General features: G+C 42.8%; 1 protein-coding gene across 5 annotated transcripts in view; it reads right to left on the reverse strand.

Annotated features, from left to right (window-relative positions):
• The window catches only part of ELMO1 (engulfment and cell motility 1), a 241,407-nt gene that overhangs the window by 24,264 nt on the left and 192,163 nt on the right, over positions 1–24,980 (reverse strand). For all 5 annotated transcript variants that reach the window (XM_026040820.1, XM_026040821.1, XM_026040822.1 and 2 more), the window contains one exon: positions 3,891–4,054. In XM_026040820.1, coding sequence (XP_025896605.1) covers positions 3,891–4,054 — 164 coding nt within the window. The remainder of the gene's footprint in view (positions 1–3,890; positions 4,055–24,980) is intronic.

Below are 24,980 nucleotides of genomic sequence, written 5' to 3' on the forward strand. Positions count from 1 at the left end.
TTTGTGCCTGAACAAATGAGCTGATGAGTTTCCCCATTCCTTGGGTAAGAGCTGGGAGCAGGGGCAGAAGAGCCCCAAAAGAAAGCAGTGTTAAACCACAGTGTRGATGACGGAGCTCACACAGCTACTGACTGTATCACCAGCTGGACTGATTTCAAACATTCAGTGGTGGTATAAACATCAGATTGATATGTAGGTAGTTTAATTCAGAAACTGGATGAATAGCATTAAAGGGGTATTAAAGACATCATCGTACCATAAATATTGGACGTTATTAAAAAAAGAGAATGGGTCACTCATCCAACACACTAACATCAGCACATTAACTGCTTGGTTACTCATCGTATTTCCTCTTCTTTTGCCTAAAGCACCATCTGTCCTTTACAAACCAGAGGTAGAGGGGGATTTTTAACTAAACCAAAAATAAATAATTCAGTGTTTGAGAGAGACTTTCCACTAGACAAAGGGAGGCAGAAAAAGAGACCTTCTGCCTCTTTGCTCATATGCCTGAGACCTTCTCGTACTCGTGTATTTACCTGCAAACTGCAAAGCACGGGGCTGATGCTTGCTTCTGTTTACAAGCTTGAGCASAGAGAGGCTGCCTTGCTCCTCTGAGAATCAGTTTTCTGTGACTCAAATTCACCCATCCCAAACGACCATCCCTTTGCAAAGGCCACCTCCGCTTGTTGGCCTCAGCAGCTCAAGCCAATGACTACTTTAACTTGTATTTATACTTAGCTATTTGTCTATCTTCTCAAATACCACAACCCCAGATACGTTTTGGGAAGGTGATCCTGCCACTTAATGCTTCTCACTGCCAAGAAGGTTTCTGCTCTTTTCCACCACTTCAAGGTAGCAGAAAAAGGGCACAACAACCAGACAGAGGCACACAGATAAACAAAAGGGTCTAAAGACAGGAGAYTTGGAACAAGTTCTGACAAGAAATGAGTCCCTGAGCCCTAAGGTCAAAATTCAACAGGAGCAGGAAGCTAAAGGAAGATCATAAACACAGATCTATTTGGGCATTTTACTTACTCTTCTTCAGGCAACATCAGTTTAACATTCTGTTCTCTTTCTTCTAAAGAGAAAGAGAACAACTAGGAAGGAATAAGGAGAAGGTGGCTTTACAAATGGAGATTAGTTTCCTAGAAAAAAAAAAAAAACTTTTCCTTGAAAATTCCTAGAAATAAATTTAAAATATTAAAAAAAAAATAGTTTTTTTTTTTTTTTTTAATGACAGTTATATCCGCATTATGGCAGTCCTTAATTTTTAACTTTCCAACTTACAATCCCAACTTCTTCTTGTCAGCCATTTCCTTCCACAATGAGGGCATATCGTACTCAATCAAATCATTAGAACACCACAGAAAAGTAACATAAAAAAAAMCCTTCATGTGTTTTATCCTTTTATCTTTTGGGCTTCTTCCTAACCATTTCATGCTTTCAGCTTAGGCTTTAATGACTCATATTGCAGAAGAACCTTAAAAGATGTTGAATGCTTCTAAAAGCATCCACATTCCTCCTCTATTTTCCTGTATGCTTCCCATTTTCATCCACATTTTACTTGCAATTACTCCCTAACTGACATGAATTCTCCTTTACCTTGGAGATCTGAGCTCTGTCCAATATTAACCTTTCTGTAATTCCCAGATACCTTCTTCCTCAGCCAAAATGGACTCCCGATTTATTTATTTATTTGTGGACTGGCAATCAGGTTTATCCCAAGCTCTCAAACACTGTGTTCTGGAGGGAATTTCATTCTTCCTAATTCAAAGCATAAATTGAAAAATCTTCAGCTCAGGTGATGCTCATACAAAACTCACACAAAAGAAAAAGTTATTCCTTACAAGAAAAAGGTTGTTCTAATTATGTGCATCTAACGTAAAACTTTCCACCTCACATTCAAATCAAACTCAACTGAAACTTCTCTCACCCAGCTGCCTGAAAACTTACAACTTAAGTACTTTATATAATATAAAGAACAGCAGAAGAAARGCTTCAATCACTTGGAAGCCACAGATAACCATCATCTGATTGCCATATTCTGAGGCAGAATTAAACAAGGCTCCCTGACTTGAAATGCAGTTGTGCATCATCCCTTTCAGCATATCTGTAAGGCTTTTAAATATACAACACAGCAACGATTCCTCTCTTCACTCTCAGTCTCCTTCCCTACAGGGCAAGCCTGATTCTGYACTTACATCAATTGTGCCATCTCTGCACTATCAAATCAAAGGGGAAAAYGAAGAGAACCATTTCTTTTCACAGTCGAGAATAAGTGATCATGGATGCAATCAAAATGCAAATGCATAAAGCCAGATCTCTGCAAATACAGTCGTGACTGCTTAAACACCTCATCGTCTTACTCAGCCTTTKCAGCCTTTAGGCTCAGCCTTTGCCCCAATATGAAATGAGTTGCTTTTGTGCTGCTTTTAACTGCTTGTGTTAGTTGGCTCTTTCATTCCCTTACGGGGAAGGAGATTTCACATGGTGACAGCAACTAGCCAGAGTGACACTGGAATTAAGAGCTTGCAAAGGGCACTGGGAAGTTTCACGAGGTTAGGAAATGCTGCACGGGCCTATAATTAATTGACCTGTATCATAGTCAAAGAGCTGACTCATAGAGGAAGCGGGGAAAACGAGAAGCTTTGGTGACAAGCCTAGCAGCACTGAGCAGCTTTGAACCACTGAACATTGCAGGGGATTGGCAGGGGATTTCTGCCCAGCAGAATGATGCAAAAATGACTGGAACTATTTGTAGGTTTTTAACTGATGCATTACTATGAGTGACACCAGTTCTAATTGGGCATTAGGTCCTATTTTCTAATACACTGAAAACATAAAAGCAGCATTTTCCCTTTGATCCAAGTTGGTATGATTAAATTTGAAGTGTGTAATTCTACTTAGCTTGTGCTTTTCCTCTTGCCCTGCTGCCCCTGGAGGAATGTGTCCCTAGAGCTTGTACTCAGATATCTGCATCTTTTAGAAAGAAATCAGGTGTCTTGCATCTGAGCCTCTGTAGCAAAGCCCTAAAAAGGAGCTTTGGAAAAATCCTAATGATCCATTCCATTTCAAATATGGTCAAAATTCCTTGACATTTCATCTGACACTTTGGAATCACTGCAGTTTCTCTGCTGATCTCACGAGGTTCCTGCTTTTCAGAACACGTGGCAGCAACGACTCGGAATCCGTCCTGTGGCATCCGTGGTGCCACGAGCCCAGCTCTGATCCAGAGCCAAGCGCAGCCTGCGCTTTTCATACAGCGGAACAACGGGTATCCCGAGACTCCTGTAGGAGCTGCGGTGGCAATATTAACATTTGATACTTCGCAGGAAACAGTGTAGGAATGAGAATCCCGTTGGACAGCTGCCAGGCCATTTTCGGCTATGAGTAACTAACTGCTTTCTATTAACACCAAAGATAAGCTATAAACAAAGGCAGTAACAGACAATCCCATTCTTTTGTGGAGCCCATGGGTATTGGCTCCTCTTCCTCTGGGCTTCACGCTTGCTCAAAGAAGTGACATTTGGAATTTTTGAAGGCTCTTGGACTGAAGACAAAGTTTAATCTAAAAGAAAAACTAACGCCAGCAACAYGCTCACACGCACCCTTATACACACTGGAAATGTCACGGCCTTGTTTGGTACAAACAAGCCACACAAGGCCCTGGAGGGATTTGCTGGATCTGGTTTAACTGAACTCAGTGAAAGAGCTGTGATTATCCACCGAAGAAAACATATGCACTTCAAGAAGTTGCTGCTCTTGCACTTTCAAGCACAGCTCTTCAGAGAATGTTTTCTTCGGATTTCTCCCCAAAGAGTTCTCAAACATCATTTATATTTGTTAATATTTTCATATAGGAAGAGGGTAGGAGAGAAGGCAGTACTTACAGAATCGGACGAGACTGGAAGTCTTCCTGGTTCATTCTTTCAGACTGGCGGATTTTCAGTATTTCTGTGTAACTGAGGTTCTGAAGTTTGCTCTTGAACTGGTCCAGAGAGCTAGGCTTGGTAGTGAGTGCTCTCATTATCTGTTCCTTCACTACCTGCATAACCTGTGCATGACAAGAGAAGACAAAGAAGAAAATCTATGTTAACTCTTTCTGAGGAGTTATTTCAAATTTTATTCTTTGCACACTGAGGTCCCTAGGTACGGAAGTTGATTAGTACAATGTATGAGCTCATGGATGTACGAGCATTGGTTACGTTCCCGATGTCTCGCTCTGCCCAAGGCTTCCACGCACAAGACAGCAGCAAGGTGGCCGTGGGCATCACAGCGGAGATGATGCTCCCGTCACAGATGGGACAGGACAGAAGGAGGCTGGAGACAAGAGCACATCCACATCCAGGCTTCTGCCAGCTTGACCCAAGCAACATGTTTTCTCCATGTTGGTCCGATTAAAAGCAATAAAAAAGCTTAAAGCTGCTCTCCTGACCCGAGGGTGGTAGCACTCACATCCCTCACTGCTGTCATGGCAAAAGGGGAATCTGCCCATACGACCGTGTCTATGTGGATATTGGTATTTGCTATCCAATTTCTTCCTGCTCCATCTCCTCTTTTTTYGTTCTTGGGGCTCTCTGGTGAGATTGCTAGAGTTTCAATCCTCAGCATGTCTAACATGCATCTCCATGGTCTCTGTGATGGAGTGCCCTCCTCTGCAGGTACGTAATTGCCATACACAGTGAAGGAAAGACAACTTGCTAAGAGAGAACATTAAGACAAGAGAGAAGGCGATCAATTTGCCAAGGATATTACAGGATTGCTTTTGAAGCAATGCCATAAACAATGCAACCCAAGAATGAGAATGAAGGATGGCTGGGCAGCAGCCATCAGGGTGCATATTAATTATTTTATCAGGAGAAAACTGCTGAGACACAGTTCACTGAGGAGAATTGCCTGATGCTAGTTCAAATAAATACACATCACAAATTACTGTCCTACTGTGGAGAGATTACTCCACAATTCTAGACTTGTTTCCTTGATGCTGGTGCAAATCACACACTTTGAAACATTTATCTGATGCTGTGCTTAAGCTGGCTGAAAAAAAAAAACAATTCTTCAAACACAGAAAGGCCCATCCCACTCAAATCCAACAGCCAAAAAGCAGTAGAAAACAGCAACAACTCTCTGCTTTCAAAGCAGATGTGATAGAAATTAACAGATACAGAAGCAGAGGGCAATAGCTTTTTCTGCGCTATTAATTTCCCTTTATTCTTCTGTCTTCACTATGTATCTTAAAACAGAAGCTCAGTCTCCAGAGGATCCCTACACATTCTGAAAACTTTTCTTTATGCATGAATATTTTATTGTTTCACATGTGTAGCCTCAAGTCTCCCAGTCAGCCCTGTCTATGGTATGTTTTCTATTCTTGTTTCCCGAGATGTGACTTAAGCTTGCATCCTCACAGCAGGTGAAACTAAGCCATTCAAAGACTGCAGATAACCTTATTGCAAGGACTACGTCCATCCCAGAGACCTACTTTAAGAAGAGCAAGATGCTGCTCAAGGCTGCTGGCTTGGATGGACAGCAGATGACTTTGTCACCTTCTCGMCCTACAGATAGCCCACCCGCACTTACTTGGAAGAGGACCTTACTTCAAAGGCATCCTTCCAATGTAGACACTGTATTTCTGCAAACCTGGCCCAGGCAAATCAGGTTTTCCCCTTCCCTTCCTACAAATCTAATGAAGATGCATTTGTAGATGACTTTTAAGATAGTAAGCAGCAGCTTGGAATTCTGTTTGCTACACCTAAGCCTTGCTCCCTTCAYACATGGGAGCATTTGCCTTCAGATGATGGCACTGTGCTGCCAAATTCTTTGCTCCTCTCCTGGTGGGAATTAGCTATTCCATTTGAAAGAAGAATTTCTCGACTGCCATCTGTCCACGTAGAGGGATTAATGCCTCCTTGACTACATTTAGAGTGCAATAACCAGACCGAGTAATAAATGTGCYGTCATACCTTGGACATTAAACAATGAAAGGTCAAACAATTGGGATATCTGAACATTAATAGATTGGTCAACTGGCTCCAAGAAATCAATGGTTATTTCACAGGGTAGTGGTTCAATATCTAAAAGGGCTTAGGAAATGTAATGAAGGAGATGCCCTTAAAGTGAAAAGAAAGAAAATTGAAGTAGTCTCTGTGATAAGTTGAATGTTTTAAAAACCTTCTCTCCTTTTAAATTCTGCTTTCATAGTGATTACTAATTATGATTAGTTTAATTTATATTTTATAATTAATATTAATTGCATTAAACTGCCATACTCATAGTAGGATGTGAGAAGAAGAGAGAGAATGGGAACTGAGCCTTCCCAGGGAAAACATATTTAGCCRTAGGTACCTTCCAGCAGTGATGTGAGAGGTCACAGTTAATTGTGCTTCACCCTGGGCCCTCAGAGAGAACACAACACTGAACTACTGCCTGAGCACGCGGGATTACTCACTGAAGACAGTTTTGCAGTCTGCTTGCAGCCATTTCTGCAGCATCATGCAAACCTGGCTAGTGACAGTCACACATTTGAATAGCATCCCTGCTCACAGGATGAAACTTGCTCGCTCCTAGAAAGCAACAGATTGCTGCAATTTCACCTAGACAGGTATAGCAGTTAAACCTAGTGATTTTCAGCACTACAGCAGATTTGCAAGTAGTTATAGTGAAAGTCTTATCTCTCCAAGACAAACAGCAGGCACCCCTAGGCCTTTGAACAACCAGACAATTCATTCAAGATCCAATTCCTGCAATYACTTACATATGTGTGTAGTTTCCATTTCATACATATTTATATTTACATTACATATACAAATATTTATAAAAGTTTGGCACTTTGTTGCTTATCTGTGGATTGTTTCTTAATTTCAGGTACTCACATTGGAAACATTGCCTCTATGAGTATTTTTTTTCCATGAAATAAACAGGCACACAAATAAATAAATACTGTATTTTAGGGAGTTGCATGCATGCTGATCTACTTTCCAGTTAGTCCTCTGAGCCATCCAAAGGAAGCATTCTTGGCTTAATGGTACTTAGCTTATTCTTGGCTAAACAATGCAAAAGAGATTCAAATTCAGTAGGGAATGCTATTTAAATTCTTATCRTCCCACAGTGGTTCTCTCTGCTGTGGTTAATACCCAAATAATACAAATGGTTCTTTAGAAAGCTGTTCGCAGGGTGCAGTCAAAGAGCTGCTTAGTTGACAGGCTCCCTCTGTCCCGGTGACAGCAGGCAGGAGAGGGGTGACCAAGCCCAGCATGTACCGGGGTGATCACTTGCCCTGTAATGTTTCCAGCCAACAATATTTATCTAGTTGGCCAAAACATCAAAGCTATTGGTTGACTCAGGTCTCCTGAGCATTTGGAAATCACTGCCAAGAACTTCTAATCTTGTTCAAAAATCACTATAACTGGGTTGCCAGCTGCTGTCTGAGAGGCAAGGATATCAACTCTTCCTTCCTATGTATCTGACCTTACAATCAAATTAAGGGTACTCTCTACTCAGTGTAATTGTACATAAACATTGCAGACAGTTGCTTTAATTACATTACACCTCACATCTCCTATACTGAGATGACTGTTTCAGCAAGTGCATTTGCTTTAAATTATGTCCTTCTTATCTGATGACCTTGTAAGAAAATGCTGCGTTCTCCATTATGACCAAGGCAAACTCACTGAAGGCATTAACAGAAAGACAATATGTATAATATATATGTTAAGTTAAATTGCCAAGAAGCACATGACCTTATGCTCCATTTTTCATATTTATCTAATCTGTCTTGTATTTCTAAGCTTGATATCACCCYGTTAAAGTAAATAACCCATTCACCGACACTGACTGGAGAACACAGGCCACTTCCTCAGACACTCATCATTGCCTGCAAGCTTCTGGAAACGTCTCTCCAAGCCCTCCCCTCACAAACTCACGACATGCCCCCGTTCTCTGGGCTCGCAGCGTCCATCTACCTCTGAAATTGCCCCACAGCATCATCCCCAGGGCRCTGGGCCTTCACCTCAGCCCATCTGTGGTACATTGGATGGCAGATGAGGCCTTTAAAAGCCACTCACTGTGCCCAGCGACTGCTCTCTGCAACCAGACTGCGGGTGTTCGTGCTCTTCTTAGCGTATCTCAGAGGTTTTAAGGCTGCATTCATTGACTTGTCCATGTCAGCGTTCAAAAACACACAAACGGACAAGCAGGAAATGGGAAATCAAGCTTGGCAAATCTTTTGTCATGAATTCATAGCTAGTTCCCTTTCTAAGCCTATCTGGATGTTCCTGAAAAGCAACAGCTTGGTTTGTACAAAAARATGCTGTAAAAAAAATCAAAAGATATAAAATGTAAAACATGAAGGACAGATTCATTTGGTGACTAAGATTCAGCTTATCATTTTAGTCACAAAGGGATTCCTGTCAGCTAAATCCACAGAGCAAGCAAAAATAAGGCTGCAGAATGAAATGGCCAAATCATTCTTAATGAACAGCACTAACTGACAAAGAAGGCCATAAAGAAAATCTAGCTCTGAAGGGAAGGGAAATGACTTCAGTTTACAAGCAACCTGTCAAGCCCTGTAATGAAAACTTTACATGTGCCAGGTAACKCAAGACAATTTTTTAGGCCGTTCCAGAGGATAAGCTGCCTTAACTAGATCAACGGTTATATTTTCAGAGCACTCAGAAGAGTCACCCTGAGAGCCTTGAAGTGTCCTGAAAGATAATAACGCAGTGCTGTTTTTTCTCTTATTGAGCCCTGTTACAGCCCGGGGATTCACCACAGCCCCTCATGCACAGCCTGCAGCAGGCCTTCACTCCACATTACTTGAGAATATTCACCCAAAACACGCCATCCTGCCCAAGTAAATTTAAACTTAGTGCCAGTACCAGCCTCACAAGAGACTCCAGCACTGCAGAATCATCTATTATAGTCCATATATTCTGAAACCGGGGAAAAAAAGTTTCTAATCTTCTTAACTATTCCAGAACACAAGGAGAGGAGCTGCAGCCAGCGATAAGAAGACATCTCTAAGCCAGTAAGATGCACATAACCACAGGAATAATTAACTTGATTCATTTTCAGGCGACAGCATTCCAAGGGATGAGGAAAAGGCTGTCAAAGGATTTAAAGCTGTAATTCATTTTATCTTTAAATTTTCTGTAGAATTTAAAATCAACTGTAAAAAAGGTNTTTTTTTTTTTTTTTTTTGAGGGTGGTAGTGGTTTAGTTTTTAGTTTTGGCTTGTTTGATTAAACTTTTTTGCTCGTATTTCTATTTTTCCAGTTTGGACCAAAAGATCTTTCAGTCTGCAGGCAGGAGACTTGCCTTGCAGGCACTGGTTTAATGGTGAAGCAGTCAGTCTCCAAGTGGTATCAGTATCAGCAGGGTTAACCACTTTAGCCATGATCACTCTTCTGCAGGAATCCCTAGCATGAGCAAATGAGCATATCCAGAAAGATGTGAAGATGGATATGAGAGGTAGAAGATGTGACAGCAGGTCCACACATGCTGTTTAAAAGGCCTGCAGCAAGTGTGCAAAAGCTTAATGCTGTAGTAATAGAGATCTGCAGTGTGGAACTTTTCAGAGTGCAGAAACTCAAATAAATTGCCTGCCTTCTGGCAAGGAAGACAGTGAAGAGAACATGCAGGAGCAGCACCCGCATCCTTCCTGACAATCCCAACTCCTTCCCAGGCTCCCGAGAGCAGTCCYAGGAGGGTGAGCGGTAAGGAAAGAAAGGTTGAGGACAAGGTGAGCTCCAGCATTTCAGAACAGGTCCCAGCTGACCCCCCTTCTTCAATCGGCCTGACCAGAGAGTGAGTCACAGGTCTGGGGCAAAAAAAAAGCTGAAATCATGTGGTACTTGAAAACTTAAGGCCTGAGACTATTCTTAATGGAAGACTATGAGTAACTATTTGTTCAACTGAAGACAGGCATAGTGGTAGAGGGAATAAAAAGTAGCTGGAATTGGACTGAGAAAAAGACAAAAAGCTACCCCARAAATTGTGAAGGATGGGCAAGGAAGATGATTTGAACATTGAATATGAGCAAACCAGAATAGACGATGGAAAAAGACAGCTAATTTAAAGATATCATGGGAAAGTGAACAGAGCTGGAACAGAGGTTATACTGGGGAGAATCGGCATGCAGAGAAAATCAAGTGTTTGATGATTTGCAACAAATAAATCAAAGGGCAGGAAAAGTCTGAATATTAAAAAAAAAAAAAATAAAAAGGCCCTGGAACTGAGTGTGGTGTGGCAGTAGAAACTGAAAACTGAAGAAAAAAGAACTGAGATTTTGGCAGAATATCAGTTAAGAGGAAATGGAAAAAGAGCAGGCAGAATATGTGGGAAATTATATCTTTATTACAACGGCTCAGGAGACAGCTGTCTGAAGAGAAAGCTTCCTTACRGGCTTGCCTGAGGACTTTGAGGGCAAAATTGACAGGAATAAAAGGGGAAGCAGACAGCAGTGCTTTAAATACTTGAAATGAGGATATAGAATCTTTAGTAAAAATAATGTAAATACTGTCCATGATGTTTTCATCCATTTTTGGTAAAAAGWCAACATGAAAGCAGTCCATTAGTTCCTGCAGGGTTAAAACAACATGCTGCCCTCAGCCTGAGAATTCAGTTCAAAGCAGAGCCACCAATTTTAATCTAACTGTTCAAGTCAAATACTAAATACTTGGGTTGTCTGTGGCTGAAAGGGGAATGATAGAGATGGGAAAACTCCTCCTTACATCTGATATTTGCAAAACACCAATGTCAGCAAAAATAAAAAATAAATCCTGTTCTCCTTTGTGCTTTATGCCTTGAGGTAAGCAGAGCAAAAGATGAGGTCTGTGTGACAAAGCTTTTCTGCTCCAGAAAAATGATGTGCRAAGTTAACATGTCAGACTTTGTAAACTTGCTTGTTAGTTAATTGAAGTCTTAGGTCAGCCAATATTGTATTATTTCCTTCCAGTGTCTGACAATCTCCTTTGGCAAAATAAAACATGAACAAATCATTTGTGGTTGGCATTTAATTCAGGGCTTTTTACAGACAAAATGTACAGATGTTCTCAAGCCAAATGGTAAGTGTGGGGAAGGGGAAAAATGAGAGGAGAGATATATATCTATCCCTAGCCATACACTGACGTAATAATTAACACGCCAGATAACAGGCACTTGTGAATTATAGGCAAAAATAAGAAGAGTTACCCACAATTAGGAACATAAGCTTTGGTGGTGCCTACCTTAGAGCACACACCTTATAATGGTGTATATTATTAAATGGCATACACTAAATGGACATTATTAGTTGGCATTAATATTGGTAAAAAAAGAGACAAGAGAAGATGTCAAAGAACACAAGTTCTGGATATTCAAAAATTATGAACAAAAGTAAGATTCTCTGAACGAGCAGAGGAGGAAGAGCGGGGTAACTAATTTAAAACTGGGGATCAGAAAGGGCTGAAAACATTGCTCAATAAAGCTGGTAAACAGGTGAAAGTTTCAGGCCACCACTTGGAATTACAGCTCCATGGCCTCCTATTCCCTTGACTGAGGGAAGAAAAAAAAAGGAAAGAAAAAGAAAGCGGCGTGACCAGTCACAGTTCTGACGAGACCCCCTGTTCCTCTGCGAGCGCAGAAGCACAAACCGCCAGGCTCGTGCATGTTCTGCCTAGGCTGCAAGGGCCTGGACCTACTGCCTGCCCCACAGCATCTCCCCCTGCTTTCAGGTCCCGCCGCCTCTCTCCAGCCCCACTTCGACGCGGCCGGTGCACCTTGTGAGCCTCTTCTTAATGCCCAGACTCTCCATTACCACTGGTTTTGCTGTGATAAACAAAGAATCTCCCTGCTCAGGAAAGAGACTTTTTATCCTGGCTAACTACTTTGATGCTTATATTTGACTGGATAAGGGGAAGYGGTTGAAATATTGAAAAAAAGGAAAAATAATAGAAAAAGTCCAGTAGGTTTCATACAAAGGAAGAGAAACAATAAGCAGAAAGCTCTAGCTGGATTCCTGGACTTGCATTAATTGGCATTCACCAATTAAGTGCTGCCCCACACACATACACACTCCATTTTTTTCTGACTTTTCATTTTGTTAAAGAAAAAACTTCCAAAGCTTCTAGCTAATAAAAATTATCAGAAAGATTAAAATTGTCATTTTTGGACCCAAATTCTCTGTGAATAGAACTAGATCACGCACTAAGAAAGTTTGGTTGATGATGGAGGAGCCAAATCTCAGGTAAACTGGCACTCGACCATTTCATTCAACCCAGCTATGTGCRAATCCCTCCCGTTACAGGGAAGGAACATCCAGACACTAGGCAAAAAGGCCCCTGTGCAGATGTACTATTCCTCTGAATGAACTTAAAATGTATTATGCAGTATATTCATAACAAATAGACCACAATAATGTTTAGATAGACACTTGTTTTCACATTCAGGTAACCCAAGAAAGCGGTGAGCTGAGAATTACATCTACAGACATGTTTTTTAGCACATCTCATATTAATAACAGTTTCAAGCAATAGCTGTATTGATACCAGAGAGGTCCAGTCAGTGCCATGAGAATAAAAAGAGTTGCAGGAATTAACTAAATGATTCACCAAAACACAGGAAGCAGTGAAAAGATTAAATCCACCGTGACTTGTTAGATGCTAGCTGGTCTACAAAAGTTATTTTGTAAATCCTGAGCTCACAAATTACTGACTTGACAGATTATAATAAGCACTGTCAGAAGTATCACAAAGCAAGATGTGCTTGTAACTGCCAAACATGCACAAAATGCCTGTGTGCTGAAAACAATCCTGAGGAAAAAAAATGTTGTCATTTGAGGTATTTTGAAAATTTTGAATAATATTTTAACCCTGAATTTGTGCAAAGTCTGCCCCAATGAGGTGCCTGCTTTGGATCACTATATCACTACTATGCAGGTCATATACATAAGGACAACAACATATAGTTTTGCCTCTTGAGATATGGTGTGTACCTAAGCATATAAGGAATTTAAATAGACTGCTCTTAGAAGAAGGAGAACCACAGAAGATGATGACACGTTTTGCCCTACCTCATCCTAAACGCTGAACCAGAATGTTTTACAGCTTCAGAGATCTGTATTTTTGATTGCTGCAAAGGATTTTTGAATTTATTTTCAGACTGAAAGAAGCTGCATTCAGCTCTTTACACACTACAGGAAAAATAAACTACTACCCATGATGGAAGGTGGAGATTTCTCCGACACTTAGGACTAACATCAGCAATTCCAAAATTTTCAGGCACCTCACTGGCTACTAAACCTAGCGAGGGATATCAGGAATGGGATGTTCCTGTTAGCTGAGCCAGAGMGACGCACTCTCATGAGCGCAGGGCAAGCCACCATATGTAATCTTAACCAAAGACATATCCATAAGCAGCAGATTCGTTAGAGTTTGATCCCTTTGCCCACATCCCCTTAACACAGCAAGCACCTGAAACTAGCCCTTTATTYCCTCCAAAAACTACTTGTAAATACCACAGCCCCAACTTCATTTTTYCCTTTCAGTCCTGCTTCCTTTCAGTTATGCTAAACCAGAGCTCAAGAAAGTTCTCTCACAGAAGAATAGAGATGAGATTTCTTCAAGTATTTGACTTCAAGTTTATTTCCCGCTATTGATTTGAAACTACCGATGACACACACAGAAACGCACCTAACTCCAGAGCATATTGATCCTGCCTGGAAGGATAAATAAGGTCTTAAAATAGCAGTATTTCCAGTAAGCAGCTAGTAAGTTATGCATGAAAAAGATTCATGGCCTCTGTAATGGCAGAGTCAACCTGAGTGCATCACTACACTTCATTCTCACAGATCACTGCACTTCTCTCCATATTGTTATACCCACTGGGTGGGGGCAATGTGCATCAGTGGAAGGCAGCTGGCAATACAGTGTGGTACAGCCAGGGAAAAGCAATAAAAGAATGGTGAGGGAAAGGGGATGATGGTCTAACCTGAAAATGTCTGTGTAAAACACATCTGGAATAAAATACTGATGAATTTGAGATGTAAGGAGTAAGTCAGGTTGGACTCAGCATCAAGGCAGAGCGGATGTTTTCTGATCTTTTGATCACACAACACGGCAAATGGAAAATAAAATATAGTCCGTGATCTAAAGAGAAACTGTTTTGAAAACCTCCATCCTCTTCCTAATTCTAAAATGCATCAGATCCAAAGGCTGCTGGGAGCAGTGAACCATCTCTGGCCTTTTCTTTTAGCAGTTTCTTTTCTTGCYGGGTTTCCACTGRAAAAAAAAAAAAGAGATTCCCRCCGTGTTCGGCTTCCAGCTCTGCCCAGCAGGAGGCAGGGGCCTGCACCGTCACCCCACATGCCTCCGCAGAGCCCCTTCACTGTGAGGGTATTTCCCCATACTGAGTCACTTCTGTTTCCTCTTTTCTGGTTAAATTTCACTACAGACTGGGCTATACCTGCTCTTTCACTTTGTTTGTTTGCTTGTGTCTTTCTAGGGTTTTGACGTGCTCCCGGGAACACACTAAATGGCTCCAACATTCTGGTGCAGGCCACCCCTGTACGCTGGCAACTTTCCATTTCAGAGGAAAGCCCAGGCTGGAGGGAGCCTCGTAAGGCTACTGTTATGGTTCGAAGGAGGCAAAACAGAGCGCTGCAAAGGAGGCAGCTGTGAAGTGGGCAAAGTGCCCGGGTGCCRCAGCCGAGGTGGAGCGCGAGCTGACCGCGGGGTCCCAGGGAAGGTGGAAGGTCCTTGGGGAAAGGCTGCTGGCAGGGGCCGGACTAACACTGCTGGGCATCGCCCCTGCCTCTGGCATGCACTGAGTCTTCAGGAGCTTTAAGTCCATAAGGAAATACCCTGGCACCAGCAAAGCAACATGAGCCCAAGGCTGGCCRCCCTGCAGCTTCTGGCTAGCTCAGGCCTACATGGAGGCTCTACAGGCTGCTTCAGCCCGTCAGGCTTCACTGGCAAACCAGCCTTGAGCTTAGGCTTGGTGCTACAGCCCGTCACGCTACTGGGCAGGCAAACAGCGTGGGGATGGAGAGACAACTTGCGGAGACGAGGAGGCCGCTCTGAGCTAGCACTGACTTCATCACTGTATCCAAGACTGGTATCGAGAAATACACAGGACACATTTGTTAAACACTAATATAGAAGACATTCCTCAATTAGAATGGAATTAATTCTGATATCCCAGCAGAATGCTACATATAAATTAACGTTTGATCTTGGGAAAGCAACTCACAGTTGCCTCATGCTTCACGTTGCCTCAGCTGTAAAATGGRTAGAAGCGTTGAGCTCACAGTAGGACTATGAGAGCCTTTCAGCATCTAAGGCACACTCGAATTCTTCAAACAAAAGGACTTATGTAGGTGCAAAGCACTATTATTTGCCTTGTTCGCATTTTCAAAAGCTGCCAGAAGGAAATTAAGGGTGAAAAAAAAACCTACCTAGCAAAGCTCCTTAGRAAAGCAGTAAACTACTCCAACAGCAATCTACCTAAGCGTCATCCTTTTTTGAAAGGAAAAGATATTTGAGGTGAAACCCAAAAGTCTTAACAACAAATGTGTGTTACCTGTACATAAAGCCAAGTCCTCAGCACTGTTGTTGATTTTATACAGATACCTCTACAAATACCAGAATAAAGAAAAAGATAAATATCTGCTGATGAGAATAAAATGAAGATTTTTCATATTAAATGTTCACATAAAACATGCCTCTGCATAGCTCTGGATGAAGGGTTTGGGACACACACAGCAAAAATGACAGCTGACCTGTGCTGAGTTGCCTCAGCCTATTTCAGTTGCTTGGCACAATTCCCACCCCAAATTACCAACCCCCTGCCCTCTTTGAGGCAGTCCTTTCCAGGTGTCCTAGGTTCATTGCTTATAAAAATCACAAAGTCAAACTTTGAAGGAACGCACCAAAAAGAACATGGAGAACAACATGTCTCCAAATATCAACTTTCCTTACTGCTAGAGACAGAACAGCCGCCAGTTGGAGTACAGGATGCTAAAAACTGCTCATGAGGAAGACCTTGACTAGCCCAGAGGCCCCGTTTCGAGGAAGGCCTGGAGAGGAGCACGGGCCTGGGACGCTCCCCGTGAGGGGCACGCTGTGAGCTCGGCTCCCAGGCGCTCCGAGCCCGACGCAYGTTCAGCTCCCCTGGAGAGGCAATGCGGCCAGGAAAGCTGCTGGACAAATACTGCCAGCCTTGCGCTGTGTACCGAGGAGTCTCCAACGGCTGCATGTGAGAGAGGCTGGTATTTAGYAGGGCTTGAACAAAGGTAGGGAGGTGCCATCACTACACGTTTTGCCTAGGCTGCAATGTAAGCGTGACCTTTACTGGCTGCTAGAAAAACAACCCAGAAAGTTGTCTCCGTCATGTAAGCTCATGCGCTTTATGCGCCAGCCAAAAATCTCTAATTTACACCCAATAAGAATGGTTTTCTACTCCCATCAGGTGAATATCAAGAAGAAATATCAAGAAGAAGGTAATAAGAGGAAAAAAAAAAAAAAAAAAAAAAAAAAAGGCAAACCAAACCCTGGTGTTACTGTAATCAAGCTGTGCTAGACTGGAAAACAATGTGTGTTCTTCAAAACTTAAACCTTCCTTTCTCTCCCTGCCCAAGTAGAACAAACTCTGAAAAGAATGAAACATCGAAGAACAGAAAGCAGTATTTATGTCTAGATTTAAACATCTCAGAAGTTCCTGTGAACACAGGGCTGTGCTTAAGGATAGTAGTGAAAAAATGCCCTGGCAACTGACCAGTTCAAAAGCCAACCTACTCTGCGAGACAGAAGGCAGCAACAGAAGAATAAAACAAATCAGTGCTCACAGACTACTGCAAATAAGCTTGCATACGGGTATGTACGTATAGCAGGCTTAGTACATACATAGGCTTGGCAAAGGGCCTGTGTCTGGTCTGCTGTTGAAAAAACATCTACTGCATCTATGATCAATTAATTTTGATGATTTTTTTTTTCCTCATCTCAAATCACTCATGAGAATAGTCCAATCAATCTATTTTGAGCTGGTTTTGTTAATATGGGGTAGGTTTGGGGGCACTTAAAACTTTTTATCTTAAGATTAGATACTTGACTTAAAAAAAAGCATAGATTAAAAATAATCATCAACCTCCTCCTCAAAGCACTTTAACAGAAGTTTATTTATACTTGGATTCTTAAAAGATTGCAGCCCATTTGTTATCTTCCTCTTTTTGGTCCATTTGTCAATTCCTCTTTTCATGCTTGTGCTTCTAAACCCACTTCTTAGAATAAGAAACCATAACAACAACAACAAACCAGGGAATAATTAGTAAAAAGAAGGTATCAAGAATATTTACTTCTTTCAACATTAGGGTTACTTACAAAACCAGCAGCCAAATAACAACAGAAGAGCCCTCTTCTCACCTTTGGAGCAGACATATTAAAGTCTGGAAAAAGTTTAATAACTCTTACTTCAAATTAGTTGCTAGTGGGTTTTATATGCCTGTCAGCAAAGATCTGGCATTGGCAACACTTTCATACAGATCCCAGCTATTACTGAYTGCAGTAAGCAGTGAAGAGGTGAGACCAAGCAGTAACATCTGCATGTGGGCATGAGCCTGCCCATGGTGCCCATCCTGCCCATAAGGAGCGATGCCTTAACCCTGCCAAGCAAGTCCATGTCACACAACCCCATGAAGTGCAGAAGCTCCTGCCTCCCAAGCTTTCCAGAGCAGCAAGCACTCAGGTGTCAGGCTGCAYATCAGCTGGATTTGGGATGATGCCAAAGGCTTCTTTGACAGGGAAGCAGCTCTGGCCCTTGGGAGAAGGGGGTGATKGCCCCAAATTCTCTCCACACAGAGAAGGTCCTTCTGTCTCCAGCTTCACCCTGCCTCTGGGCACCTGCTCCCTCAAACCCAGTGACAAGGAGAGAGGATAAATCAAGAGCTTAATGGTGGTGATGGAGAATAACCACCTCAGCAAAGGCAACTCAATAGATAAAGGAAGCCTCCAAGCACGGCAAGCAGAGCAGCTTGTACATGAGAGCGGCAGGAGCAGCTGAAGGGAGGCTCTGGCAGAGACACTAACGTGGGAGTTCTGCTCGCACACGCTGAAGGGCTGTAGGCAGGTGGGAGGAACCGTATTTTGCTCAGGGAAGGAGAGGGGAAAAGAGAGAGCAGGAGCCCTGTTGTGCCACGCATACGGTGGGGAACACGGAACCTGTGAATTATTACACTCTCTCCGCAGCGCGCTCTGCGTTGGATTTAAGCAGCASCCTGGTGGAGGCTGTTCCTGGGCCAGACTAACCTCAGGCTCTGGGTACATGAAATGACTGCGTTTGTAGTGCTGAAGAGTCACTGATTGGGCCTGGCACCTCTCGAGGCTGAGCRCGCGAGGCGCCGGGCCTGCGCCGCCACAGCGGCCATGTTGCAGTGCGCTGACCACAATCTTCCACATGGGCACGGGGCGGCAGGGCTGGCTACCGCTTTTACGACAGCTGCCTCTGCAGAGGCCTCCAAGGGGTGATGGCGATGCCCATGACCACAATGCGAGCTGGCCTCCTGCTTGGGCCAGCCCAGCATTGCCAGCATGCGACAGGAGCTGCTGCTGCTTAAAGCTCGCTCACCAAAAGCCTTCCAGGGCTTTCTCCTAAAGCAAGCTGGGTCTCTTGGGCCCTTAAACATGTCTCCCTTTAACACTGTGGTTTTCCAGGGATATTTGGCTTGTCCTTAAACAAAAGCCACACTAGAAACATTTTACACATAAAATAATGGTGCCCCTGTAATTCTCCTTCCTGTTGTTCTTGTTTTCTTCTTTGAAGTAGGAAAAGGCAAGCTGCTATTCTGAATGACTGCAGCATAAGTAGGTGTGACAGGGATGTGTAATTTCTTCCACCTAAACCACCASGAAGCCCATTTTCAAGTGCAAAATCCAACACTTGGCAGGCACGTTGCTTTTATAAAACAAACAGGGCAGCAGYGCTTCCAACTTGGATGTACACGGGGATGTCCTGCTGTGGAGTCTCTCTCTGAAAAGGAGGTTCTGGGGGATGTTCAGAGAAYATCTCATTTGCACAGACTGCAGAGCAATCTTATCCTACCAGATGAGCTCTGAGCACGCTGCCGATTCTTCCTCCATTGCACCTTTCCCTGAAGGGGTAAAGCAAGTTTTAGGCCTCTCTGGAGAGCAAACAGAATGCTACAAGGGATAGACAGCTTTCCATATTAAAGAGCTGAGAAACCTGCATAATTGAAGACATCTCTCAGACTTACTAAATTTATTCACTGGGAGAGCAGATGTTAAAACTTCCAGTTTCCATCTTATGAAAAGCAAGAAAAAGGGAAAGGTTTTTTCTCCCTAGATGCTAAAAGATTTGCCCAGCTGAGACCACTTCTTACTTTAGATTTTAGAGTACAAAGCAAATGTGTCCAAGTGAAGCTCAGAGGGAAGTCTTCTCTCTTCAGGCACATTTGTCTCCCTATTTGCCCCACAGAAGCCAAAATGGTCCATTTGCAAGAGGCACCATAGGGATCAGCTTTGATGGTATCATTTGTCCTCTGCTCATAAATCTGTGTCTTTATCCAACTACTCCAATTCTACAGGTATTTTATTTTATGAAAGCAACTTCTATTTCATTTTAGGAGACCAACATTTCAGAAATATTTCCAGTATCATTCCTGAAATAATAGCAATAAAGTTTTCTTTCATTCCCGCTAAAAAATAAAATCTCCAAAACAAGCAAAATTTGACATCAAGCCTGAATCCACCCCGAGAGAGGGAAACATTTGGGTCTGAGCTACTAACAGGTTTCCTAGACAACAGAGTATCAGAGCTTTAAGGTTTCCTCTTACCTCACAGCTCCACAAGCCTGTAAACAGGCAGGTCAAGGGCCTTCAAAGAGGGAAATTCCTACCTTTTCAGGGCAGACAGTACTTACCGCAAATCATGAAAAGTCAGGAGGTGTTAAAATGACAACGGCTTCACAATTAGGAATGTTAAGTCATTCCAGTAACTGTTTTACATCTATCAGAATTAATCTTTCTTTCCCCATGAGCCCTGGACATTTAGACTCCAAGGTTAATAAGGCACATTGCCTTTTTAGTCACAGGAATGTATTTTTCAACTTYCTAATTCACTGAAGAAATAAGATTTTCTTAACATACGTGCCCTTCACAGAGCAGTATTAAGATTTTATAATCACTCATGTGACTGACCTGTATAATTCAAAGCTTCATCCCTCCTCAACTGTGGRGCCCTTCCAAGCTCAAGTTATTTGTTGTATTGTCACATATCCTTGAAACCCACAACACATATAAACAGTGTGAAATAGAATAGCTTAACCTAGAAGATATAACAGAAATAAAAGATGAAAGGAAAAGACAAAGCAAGCCCAGCCGAGGCTAGTAACTCAGCTTCTCACCTGTGACCACACCACTAGATCATGAAAAGGAAAGTCAATGAATATAGGCAATGAATGTACCTTGAAAAACACAACAGTTGTTTCATATGAACATGCCTGGGAAGTTCAAAAAAAATATCACAAGGCAGAGTAGCTTTCACAAGGCAGAGTAGCTTTCACCCTTGGCCATGCAGCAGAAAGGGCAAGTTGCAGTCAGTAGGGTTGCTACTGGGACTCCTGCAGCTCCTCTGGATGAAGGGGAGGGGCCACCAATGAGAATAACGGTGGTTTAAAGCTGATGAAAAATCACAGGTAGGTTTCAAGTGGGGGAGCAGGTGAAACACTGAGGCAACCCAGTCCTTATTCCAGTCCTGTGTTTCACACCTTTTGACCTCCTCCCTGGCCATTAGCAGAACTCCACAGTCAGCTTAATGAAGGCCACAGGACATCATCTGTGGGGACSATTTACCCCAGTTGGGCCCATCAATAGCAAATCCCTGCATCAATTCCTTAGTAAGGAGGGTAGCCTGACCATAGTCACAAAAGGATGTTCTGGAAAAGTGGCTGCTCTGGTGAAAAAAGTCTCTCTCAAGAATGTGGAGCCAAATCACTCTGCCTGTTGAGGCAGACAAATTACCTCCTGATTAATTCTGTCCCAACAAATGCCTGCAGGGGCTGCCAGGCAGCAGCATTTGTTTAATCAGAGCCTCTGGAAAATTAAATACTTTTGGTGCCTGTGATAGATATCACCTTCCTCCCCCTCTGCTGCTCTCTTCCCCAATCATGGTGCCAGGGCCGCTCTCCTCCTCTGCAGCACAGTGAAGAATGGAATACAGATGAACAATTTAGAGCTGATAAATCAATCTYGTTTTACTTATTCTTGCTTCCTCCACAGCCTTCCTCCCGCTGCTGTCCCCTGCCACATAAACCCTCCAACATATAAATCCTGCTTCAGCTAGGTCAGCATGATTTCTCCCACTCTCTTTTGTCCCACTGCACCTAATAAATTACCCTCATCAATATCAAGGCTCCCTCCATACCTTCTGCCCTCTGACTGCTACTACATCATCTGCCTCTACACTGGCCTCTCGTGAGCTGAACTCCCATGTGGATGGATGCAAAGGACAGCYAGGCATTTTATGGCGTTCTCCCACCCTTTCTAAATAGATTTTTCTTTATGAAACATGATGTTCAGATAAGACTAATCAAAGACGACCTAATTAAAAGGTCTTTCCCAATCCTCCTTGGGATATGCATTTAACAAGAGATCTGGGAAGCATGACAACAGGCTAATTTGGTTGCACAACGCTTCCTGCAAGGCGAAACCATCACAGCAAGGCTGGTTATGCATGCTGGGCGAGTGCTAGCTGAAAATTAAGCAACTATTTTGCTGTTAAATGAGAAACATTCAATCTTTCACTCTTCACTGGGTATTAAGGAAAGTATTAGCAAAAAAAAATAAGCAGGTTTCTCAACCTTCCCAGTAACAGCAAAATAAATAAATAAATAAATAAATAGAAAGGGACTAGGTAGAAAGAGATCCAATGCACTCAGAAGAGAAAAGATGTTAGTTTTTTTTTCCCCTGCAGTGAAAAAGTGGTGATTGACAAAGAACTACAATTTGACTAAATACCTGTTCACAGTTGATGCTGGGAAAAGAGATGCTTGTTACTGTCACCACAGAACCCATCCTGTGGGCTTTTATAATGTTCATCTGCCAGTTTGCTGTGCCTTTTTCAAAGAAGCACAAAATGSCTATTTTCTTTCACACAACTACTATTTAAATCAACATGAGGCATTACTCAGGTATGTCCAGAACACTCTCATTTGCAGAGTTTAGAAAGCCATTTTTATTGCAACAGAGTTGTTTGATATCTTTAAGAAGGAATGCAGAAATAAGTTCTTTCTGTGCATCCTCAAATGTGTCAGAGCAGTGAAATAAATGATGCTATTTTGKATCTTGTGTGCTACATTATTTTTGGTAGTTCCCAGGAGTTTGGTAAAACAGGAAATGCAAAACAACCACCATAAGAATTTCTGTAACTCTTTCTGCAACCAACAGCACATCTGGATTTTTGCCAGTGATGACAATATTTATCATCCCAGGTGTCTGGTAGATGCATATTTATTTCATTGAAGTCACGAGGCATATCTGCATTGAGAAAACAGCCCATTTCAAAAAGGAGTTAGGCTGAAACTTGGGAATGTGGTTTTGTAGACATAAGGAATTCCCAAGTCTGTACATTTATTATTGTAAAGGGCACATATATTAAAGATATCAGTGGGCACTGGTAAGAGCAGTTAGCTCTGGCTTACCTTGATTGCCTGCTCAGAAAACTCTGAGTACCATTAAAGACATTAATTTATCATTTGTTACACTCTGCAAAGATACATTTGCACTGGATCCAGCAAGTTACAGATCTCTAAAATACCTCAGAAAAGCACCTGGCTGAGATTACAGGCACTGAGAGACATGACTGGCCTCTTATGTGACTGGTTTATCAGGTTTGGTATTTCTAAAATCAGATTCTGATGAATGATATCCTGATATCCTGATATCCTACAGATATCTGTAGGAGCCAATACAGCAATCTGTAGCAGCCAGTCTTCAACTGCTCAAAAGTGAAGTAGCACAATTTCATGAAAATTGGAAAAATGGTAACAAAATAAAAYACATTTCAGATTCTGACTAGAGGTCCATGAAAGAGCTCTAGTACTCCTGGACAAGCTTCCTTCACCTCATCTACATACACCTACCTGTAGGCTCACCTACCCTCAGCTCTTGCACGAGGTCAAGACAACAGYTACTGTTTCTTGCAGCAGGCTCCACGTCCTAGGTTATATGTGGAACTGGTCCCAAAGGCTACGTCTCCTTGGGCACACCTGCCTGCAGAAACAACACTTTTCTACAAGGCCCTTTGCTTTGTGCAACAGCAAAGTAAGTCGGGGCTGTAACTGCAACAGGCCTTATTTATAATATCACTTTCCTCACAATATGTGTTGTAGGATAACTAACCTGAAATAATCCTAACAAGGATTACTGAGTGGAGTGAGAAAACCAACCAGCCAACAACGAAAACCCCCACCCAGCCAGCCAACCACTTGCCCACACTCACAGATTCAATGCCCAGCTGCAGTGTTAGCTACTGAGGCTCATGAGCATGGAGAACATATACAAATAAGGATAASTGTCTGGAGCCTAAGTTATAGAAATGACTACATGAAAGGAGCTCATGCACACCTGGACACAAGCACATATTATTTATAAGGCCCAATTCAGATGCTTTTCAATCTCAGCCATAGGTGGAAGTACATTCAGGCTCAAAGCCTGGTGTTACTTTGGGAACATGCTCAGATACAGACACTGCCTTAAGCAGCCTTTCTTCCCACACAAATCCTTCTTGCCAACACTTGGAGCAATCTCCATGGATGTAAGGTGCTGAGGTAAGAGTAATGCAGGCTCACACACRCTCCTCACGTCTGCTCCCTGCCTGCCCAGCAACATGCTTCTCGTTAGTCTTCACCCAAAAGCTGGGGAATGTTCTCAGGTTTGMTTGGCACTGAGGTTTTGGGATCTAAATCTCAACTCTAGACAGCTGCAGTTTTTCTCCTCCCATGTGCAAATGCATTAAGTGGCAGTATGAGCCAGGCCGGAGCACGTTAATAACATGACTGGCAGAGGACGTTTCAAAYTGCATATGGAAAAATCTAGTCTCGCGTGTGATGGTGTGACAAGGGGCTTGAACAGCACCGCTCCGTTTAGACAGAGCCTGAATGAGCACCGACTTCCTCCCGTGACAGCTAACAAGACAGCACAACAATGAAGGCACTCGCCAATTCCCAGACATGATTTGTCAAATGCCTAAACTGCCCAGAGACAAAGCAGGCAAGACACATTTGCAAGTCAGACCTACGTTACAGAATACAATCTGCCACATCAAAATATGCTATCCTTGTACCTAACCTTGTCTCGTGTCAGCAGATGATTTTTCTGCCTGTTATTACTTTAGCAACATCRTTTTTGCTCTTCTGATACTGAACTACTGTTTACTATTTCACCCTCTCCCCACATTTAGGGCTTCCAAGACTTGGAGCTGACGTGAGCAGGCTGTGCAATTGCTTGACATTTTCACCTGTGTGTTGAGCCTATCAGTCCACAGTCCACTCCACAGGCTTCCCAGGAAGACGAGTGCACAACCTCCCTTCCCACCTCCCCACTGCACAGTCCAGCTTCTGCCACCTGAACCAAACACACAAGCAAGAGACAACTGTCCCAACCACCAGGCTGTCAYCCAACATACGATGATATGTTGCCACGTGTGAGCAAGCAAGAGCAAGCAAGGCACCATCCACCGGGCAGAGGGGCTGCAGGTTCTCTAGAGAAGGTAACATGGAAGGTGCCCAGCAATGAACCCGAGCTCCCACGGCCACGCAGCAGCTCCCTGCGCGCTGGGCTGCGTTGCCTCTGCGACAGTCCCACTCGTGGCCTCCCAACCTCTCCTTCTTTGAGCAGGATATTGCAGGGGCTGGAGTCCTGCAAGGTSTGACCATAAATTCAGTATCAATATTAAAGCAGATTACAGTTTATGGAAGCATGGAAATGACAGAATACCAGC

Source organism: Nothoprocta perdicaria, unplaced genomic scaffold (genome assembly GCF_003342845.1).
Source record: "Nothoprocta perdicaria isolate Ctin4 unplaced genomic scaffold, notPer1 scaffold_269, whole genome shotgun sequence".
NCBI lineage: Eukaryota > Metazoa > Chordata > Aves > Tinamiformes > Tinamidae > Nothoprocta > Nothoprocta perdicaria.